Source organism: Terrapene carolina, unplaced genomic scaffold (genome assembly GCF_002925995.2).
Source record: "Terrapene carolina triunguis isolate 2854851 unplaced genomic scaffold, T_m_triunguis-2.0 Scaffold58, whole genome shotgun sequence".
Lineage (NCBI taxonomy): Eukaryota > Metazoa > Chordata > Testudines > Emydidae > Terrapene > Terrapene triunguis.
In genome coordinates, this window is record NW_020664409.1 from 84375969 (window position 1) to 84383640 (window position 7672).

The window sequence follows — 7672 nt, forward strand, 5'->3', positions numbered from 1 at the left end:
GGAGGGGGCTCTGGGATGGGGCAGGGAGTTGGGGTGCAGGAGGGCATCAGGGTTCTGGGCTGAGGGTGCAGGCTCTGGGGTGGGGCTGAGGATGAGCGGTTTGAGGTACAGGAGGGGGCTCAGTTTTGGGGGGCAGGGGTTGGGGTGTGGACTTACCTCCGGCGGTTCCCGGTCAGCGGTGCAGTAGGGGTGCTAAGGCAGGCTTCCTGCCTGTCCTGGTACTGCGGACCGCGCTGCGCCCTGGAAGCGGCCAGCAGCAGGTCCGGCTCCTGGGCGGAGGCGCACAAGTAGCTCTGTGCAGCTCTTGCCCTAGATCCCATGGGCCGGTATCTGGCCAATGGGAGTGCAGAGCGGGTGCTCGGGGTGGGGGCAGCACATGGAGCCCCGTGGCCCCCCTGCCTAGGAGCTGGACCTGCTGCTGGCCACTTCCAGGGTGCAGCGCGGTGTCTGAACAGGTATGGACTAACCTGCCTTAGCCAGGCAGCACGGCCGCTGGGACTTTTAACGGCCCGGTCAGTGGTGCTGACCAGAGTCACCGTGACCCAGTGCTTTACATTCCGCGACCCAATAGTGGGGTTGCGACCCGAAGTTTGAATACCACTGCCCTAGAGTATTCACTGGGCTCCTGCCTCCTCTGTGTGTAAAAGTTCAACCTTAAAGCTGCATTAATTTTTAATAGCCTATTGCAGGTGAGGGTTTTGCTAAAATAAAACACCAATTCATACTTGTAACATGCTTTACTGTAATTTGTGATTATAAATCTGCTGTTTCCAATAAAACGATTAAATAAGCAAAAAATAAGTTAATTCACAATACACTTAGAGTATTTCACATGGCTTGAATGACTAGCAGGTTACAATAGGAGTTCATTTAAGACTTTAAAATAATATGCATAAAATATATTCACCCCCTATTTATCAAACATAGCAAGATTCAAGATGCCCAACAACCTACACGAATGCATTTTTGGTTACAGTCCCCTTGTACACAAGACCAGTGGAATGCTAGGGCAATTATATATTTTACAAGAGCACTAAGCAAGCCAGACATACAATACGTGCCCGAAGCTGCCTTGGAAGTATGAGCTTTTAGTGTAAGAATCAATACATCAAACTACAAATGAAAAGCGACAGCATGCTTGCTAAAGTACACGTGTAGTACATTTAGTAGGACCAAGCCGCCACGTCACTGAGCCTTCCTTCAGTTTCAAACAACAAACATGTTTTCAACTAAATATAGTGCAAATCAAATATTCAGGAGCAAAAAGACAGACTCTGCCATTATCCACACACACTTTTATGGTCTATTGTAATTCTTCCCCCACCAACCAGCACACACGACTGGGCAGCTGCACTTAGGTTTTGATATTGAAAGGTGCACGACGCAGCGAGTGTAGCGCCACCAGGCAACAGCCACGAAGCAATGCGCCGATGTTATAGATCGGATCCGTTCCACCTCGCTGAGTGCTGAATGCCCACATTACTGTTGGTACAATGGGGGCTGCTACAGCCAAAAGATCAACAAGGAAACTGCTGCTCCAGTACCTTTTCGTGATGCCTGCCTGGGAGACAGTAATGACATTTCTGAATGTTTCATCATGAGAGGCTGTAAAGTCAAGTTCCTTCATAACACGGTTTTCACTAACGCTCCAATCCTCCTTGCTACCTGGAGACTCCATGGGAGACAAAAGGATGGCAGAGTTTGGATCACTTGGATTTAAGTCCAGTAGCAAAGCAGATTCACTGAAGCATCCAGCAGGAAATCCATCCAATCCCTTTAAGGCAGCAAATGGGCTCATGGAATTGATACGTTGTGTTCTGAATATGTTCTGAACGAGCTGCTCCACATCCGGGCTGTATGGCACCACATCAGTCTGAATGGCCTGTTCCGTCGTCATGCTATTGTCGCTCTCCTCCTCCGCCTGTGAGGATGTTAGTTTTTCAGCACAGACCCTTTCAAGTGCATTTTGGTTTAGGGCAGCAGGCCCAGCACTGGAAGTGAAGAGGGCTGGATCACCAGATTCAGGTGTAGCGGCCAGAATAATTTCTTCAAAAAAGTCAGTCCCATTAGCCATATCATCATTGAGCAACAGCCTGCTGTCCTCCATGGTTTGGTCCTCCATAACTAGGCTGCCCACCATTTTGGAATATATTGTACTTGGACCTAAAGACTTACCAGGTGACTCACATGTATACTCTATACACTGCTCATCCCTTAGAGAGCCACTCTGAGCCATCTCCATGCTCTGAAGCAAGGACTCCAGTTTCTTGTTTTGGATATTTATGTCTATGAAATACTTCTGAATCCCTTTGTCTTTCTCAGCCAAGCTGTTTTTCATGGTTTCAATAACCTGTTTAAGTTGTTTGATCTCCTTTCTTGCTTCTTTCAAGGCCAACTGTGCTTCCACTCGATGACACTCCTCTTCAATCCAGTCTTCCCTCATGCGAGCCAGCTGCGACTTGAGCTCTTCTATTTCTGTCTCCCTGTAGCAAAAGCAAAATCACTGTAAAACTTCTGTTCTTTGGTCAATTAAAGCATTCAGAGAAGTTCCATTACATAGGGATGGTGAGGATGTAAAGATGCTGCAAAAAGTTGGACCAATACCCCTATGCACATAATACAGTTTCACAGTGGACTGGCAGAGGTATAACATGAGTACAATGGATGGCAAGGTAAGTTGGTCCACTGCTAAGCAGATTCACTGACCTAACCACACGTTAGGCCTACACAGCAAGTTCCAGAGGCAGCATGAGAGAAGTGATCTAGGCCACGCCTTTGTTTGTATGCCACCCCCTGCACAGTCCCTCTGTGCAAAGGTACCATGATTTAGACCCAAACCATAAACCTCTCAATTAAAGAAATATCTCTTGTTGTGTAATGTAAGTGGTTGCTTTTCTGCAGAACATCACTACATAGTACTATTGTGAGTAAAACAAACCAAAACACAACCAGACAGGATCTCCTGTCAAAGAGTTTTTGCTGTCGAGAGGGTGGGAGGGAGAGACTTTTTCTGTTACAAAGAGGTTTAGAACAAGACAAGCTATTGTGCAGTAACTTCTCACATTTGCAGAAATACACTCTTTGGGCATGACTGAAGTTGACAGCTGATTGAGCCACTTGCAAAGTTAGTCCCTGAAAACACACTTACAAGTCTGAAGGCATCAACAGTTGCATGTGCAAAAGTTATTGGTGCAATATCAGACTGATTTAAAAAATATCCCTTCAAAATATTTATAAAGCAGTCCAGGCTCAAAGGAGATCCCTGATTCCTTTCCAAAAGTTAACTATACTGTATGCAGTCATGGAACGGGTTATGAAACCTGCAATGTCTGTAAACAATTTAATTTAATCAGATACAGACAAATTCTAAGCTCCTTAGTCAAAACTCACTGCAGTCAAGAAGGGAGTAGGAACTTCAGGATTTTTTCCCTAGCGGAAACTGCTGAATAAATCTCATCTCTCCCTAAATTATTTTTCTGGGAGACGATGTACCTTTCTTGAAGTCTGCTCTCAGATTCCTTCAGTTTTGTTTTTAGATGTCTCACTGTAACTTCTTTCTGCTGCAGTGGGGTCAAATACTGCTCTGGATGTGGTGCTTTAATGCCATGATTCTCCCCACAAGAAGTATATCTCACCGACCGTCTGAAACAAAAATACCCAGTGTTATTCCTGCAACTCTTTACCTTCCTAAGAGAGGAGGGATTCTACACCAAACCTGACTGGCACAAAGTTGATTTTACTGTGGACTCAATTTGGGTATCTCACAGTAAACATTAGTGACTTAGTCTGGTAAATCATAGTGCTTGAGGCATTTGCCAGTGACTTCAATAAGAATTTTGCTATTTACTGTACTTGGATTCAGTGCGATTATACCAGACTAGACTTGACTTTCAAATACCCAGACATTCTCTAACTTAAAATAGGGTAAAGCTTTCTACAAGTGTACAGTAAGGTCACCGGCAGAGATGTCTGACACTAATATAGACAAGGCAGCGTACTATGATGTTGTTAGGAATTCAGCAGGAAGCAGACTGTTAATTGAGTAGATTGTATTGAAAAGATATTACAATAGCTACAGCTTGTGGATGAGTTATTAGGAGGAAGCCAGTTCAGACTGTGTGTGTGGCTATGTGTACTTGCACACCCTGAAGGCTACATCACAAAATGGACTTAGAGTTGCACTGTCTAATGTTTACATGCCCTGCCACCTCGTGGCATCCACAGCCCCAAGTTAGGCTCCCTATACCATGCATGGGGAGAGTTTGATGCCTAAGAGCCACTTCAGTTAGACAATAGGAAATGCAGAGGGAGAGGGATGGGGCCTAAAAGGGAGTTAAAATGCCTAGGTCTGGGCCAAAGAGAGGCACTGGTCTTTGCTCAGGTTTCACAGGTGCAAACCCTCTCCTTGAGTTAGGTGCCTAAACCCTTTCTTGTAAAAAAAACAATGGTGGTGTCTTTGCAACCTTTAGCCCTGTGGTAAGAGCACTCAACCAGAATGAGAGACCCTCAGATTCAAATCCCCCCCCTTTGCCTGAGGAGGAGCCCGGGTTTGAACTTGGGTCTCCCACCTCTCAGGGGAGTGCCCTAATCACTGGGTTATGGAGTCACTCACGCTCTGGCCCAATGGATTTATTTAAATAACAAGACAGACTGAGAAACCCACCCCAGAATATCCCATAACACAATATTAGGCATTGCGTCTCTAAGTCTATTTTGTGATCTAGCCTTCAGTCTGCACATGTACGCATAACCACACACGCAGTCTGAACTGGCTTCCTCATAAAGTAACTCATCCACTAGGATAATGTAATATCCTTTCAACTAATGCCATCTACCAGATTGGGCTCTGCAGAAGAGAGAGGTGGGGGAACACTAAGTTTGAGGGTCGTGCTGGGGCTTAGGGTGATCTAGGTGCCCAGGCAGCAGGACTTAGATGGCCGTGCACCTGCCCAGTGGGAGAAATGAAGGCTCCTAGGGGACTTTAATGAGCAGAAACGTAAGTGCTGGGGGAATGCAAGTGTCTACAGGCAGCAGCCGAACAGGCATGTTTCAAGATCTAATTTTGAATTTAGTCACTTAAAGTGTCAGTCAGGTACCTAAATCCCTTTGTGGATCTAGCCTTGAGTAGACATTAACTTCTGCATCCACTCCACACTCAACTTCCTCTTTAGTCAATGAGAGTTGTGTGTGTGAAGCAAGAGCAAAGAGCACTAAACCACGTACTACTACATGAAAGCATCAGACTTGGATGTGAAATCTGGCTGATACAGCCCTTAGGCTAGTGGAGACCATATCTCTTGTGACATTGAGGTGATCAAGTTTCCATGGTGGCAATAAAGTAGGATGGAGTGCGTTCCTGACTAACCCTTTACCAATGCCACAGTCCCTGCCTGTAAATCTACACAGTGGCACTGAGGTGCAAGATGTTTTATTCTCCAGTCCAGAGGACTGATCCCACAGTACAGAATGGTGAGGATAAGATAACAGAATTAAAACTGGGAGAAAGGAACAAGCACTTGCCTCATAACTGGGCTGCTATCACTTCCCTTGTATGAACCTGAGTTACTGCTACTGGCTGAAGAAGCCCCATAATTCTGATTGATGTTAACAGGACTCAGCTGATTTCTGCACAATACTGACAATAGGTCCTTCTCACGAGAAGTAGGTGGACTGGCTCCAGACTTGTATGATGAAGATCCATTATTCCGTCCATGAGGGCCACGACTGAAGGCAAACCAAAATGAGTAAGGTTTGTTGGGTTATACTGCACTATGCAACTCACAGCATGTCCTGCTATAAGGTCACCCCATGATGCTCTATAAAATAAATCAGAGCAGCTGGGGAGTAGAAGGTCTGAGAGGGGGAGGGATAGCTCAGTGGTTTGAGCATTGGCCTGCTTAAACCCAGGGTTGTGAGTTCAGTCCTTGAGGGGGCCACCTAGGAATCTGGGGCAAAATCAGTATTTGGTCCTGCTAGTGAAGGCAGGGGGCTGGACTCAATGACCTTTCAGAGTCCCTTCCAGTTCTATGAGATAGGTATATCTCCATATATTTTTACTTTGGAGCTGGAGGGATAAATTCCAGCTCGAGACATGCCCTCACTAGCTTTGATCAAGCTAGCACATTAAAAATAGCAGCGTAGCCATGGGGATGGTTGGTGGTGGGTCGGACTAGCCTCCTGGATACGTACCTAGGATCTCAGGTAAGATTGTACCTGGAGCAGCCAGCCCATTGTCTCACCACACCTACACTGCTGTTTTTAGCACACGTACATGTACCTGAGATGAAAATCACACCTCCAGTTGCAGTTTAGACATGCCTTTAGCATATCCAGGTACCATGTATCTTTCACTGACCATTAAGCAGTTAGTCAGAATCAGATGGTTTAGAGAAAATTACAAGATCTATCTTTCTATACTTAGGTTTCTGTTTCCACTGACTCCACCCTACTCTCCTCATTCCCACTACACCCATCTAAGTTAGCAAGCTGCACATTTAAGTTTTCTGGTCTACACTCAAGTAATTAGAAGACTGCAGTCTAATTTGGTATTTACCAAGAGACTTCCTCAGTCAGGCTTGTCGCAGGACCCCTGTCCTTGGGGGCCAATTAAGGCTTGTAGCAAGACTTCTTGATCCTTAGCAGGGGGCCTGAGAGGTCATAGTGGCCAGTAAAAAGAAGTTTTGCTTGAAGCACTGTTCCTTTGCCCTTTCGGCATAGTGCACTTCAAACTGTCACTGCCAACTATGGAGGTACTTAGATATGGTCTGAACCTGACCGAGGGAATGCTGAAATAGCTCAGTACCTGGAGAGCTTCAAGACAACACAGCTGCTTCCTCCAAGTCACTCTCATACCTGTCCCTCCCCAGTCTTAATAAAACATTCTGAACTATTCACTATTTGCGCTTGAAAGCAACTCCGATCAGTGCTGGCCAATACCCAGGCATCTGGCAAGGACCTGTGACATTCTGGAAACTGTTTACAAAGTTACATTTTAGTCTGTAAACACTTCTAGCTACTTTCATGAAATGTCACTACCACTCTCCCACATGGAAGCTGTTCCTCTAAATTGTAACAAAAAGTGAAAACATATTTCCAAAGAAATGGAAAAGAAGAAAGCCAGCCAGAAAATGAGAAGGATACTACACATCATTGAAAATACTACAGAACGCATGAAGCAAAAATCCTTTCCTTTTAAAACTGTCTGACCTGGTTTCCTCCCTCTTCTGAAAATGAACACTTTATATGGAACAGATGGTTGCGTGGTGGTGCTGCAAGCCAGCATGGCAGTGCTGTGGTTTGTGTGACTTCATAAGCAGCTTACAATAAAATGCAGGAGTGTGGTTATGATGTCACTGAAATGCTACAGAATTAAATGTGACACAATTAAGTCCAACTGCTCTTTTTTTTTTTTTTTTTAATTCTTAACAGAGCAAAGGCAAACATTTTAAAACAATTAAAAGTGAAAGGAAAGGACTATTTAAATTTTCTTTGCTCACGACTATTTCTAATGTGTTGATTTATTTATTTATTTATTTATTGCAAGCCAGAATCTGCACAGTCCCTGACTGTCCCAAGAGCTGCATTTGAAGGACTGTTATCATGACTTCAGGGCAGGGCCGGCTCCAGGGTTTTGGCCGCCCCAAGCAGCCAAAACCAAAAAAAAAAAAAAAAA

The 7672-nt window shown here is 45.0% G+C and overlaps 1 protein-coding gene across 2 annotated transcripts in view; it reads right to left on the reverse strand.

The window, feature by feature from the left end:
* Positions 1-741: 741 nt before the first annotated feature.
* The window catches only part of SYBU (syntabulin), a 51282-nt gene continuing 44351 nt past the window's right edge, over positions 742-7672 (reverse strand). For both annotated transcript variants that reach the window (XM_024194776.2, XM_024194775.2), the window contains exons 5-7: positions 5521-5724; positions 3493-3642; positions 742-2483 (exon numbers count right to left, since the gene is read on the reverse strand). In XM_024194776.2, the coding sequence (XP_024050544.2) occupies positions 1355-2483; positions 3493-3642; positions 5521-5724 (1483 nt within the window). In that variant the 3' untranslated portion in view covers positions 742-1354. The remainder of the gene's footprint in view (positions 2484-3492; positions 3643-5520; positions 5725-7672) is intronic.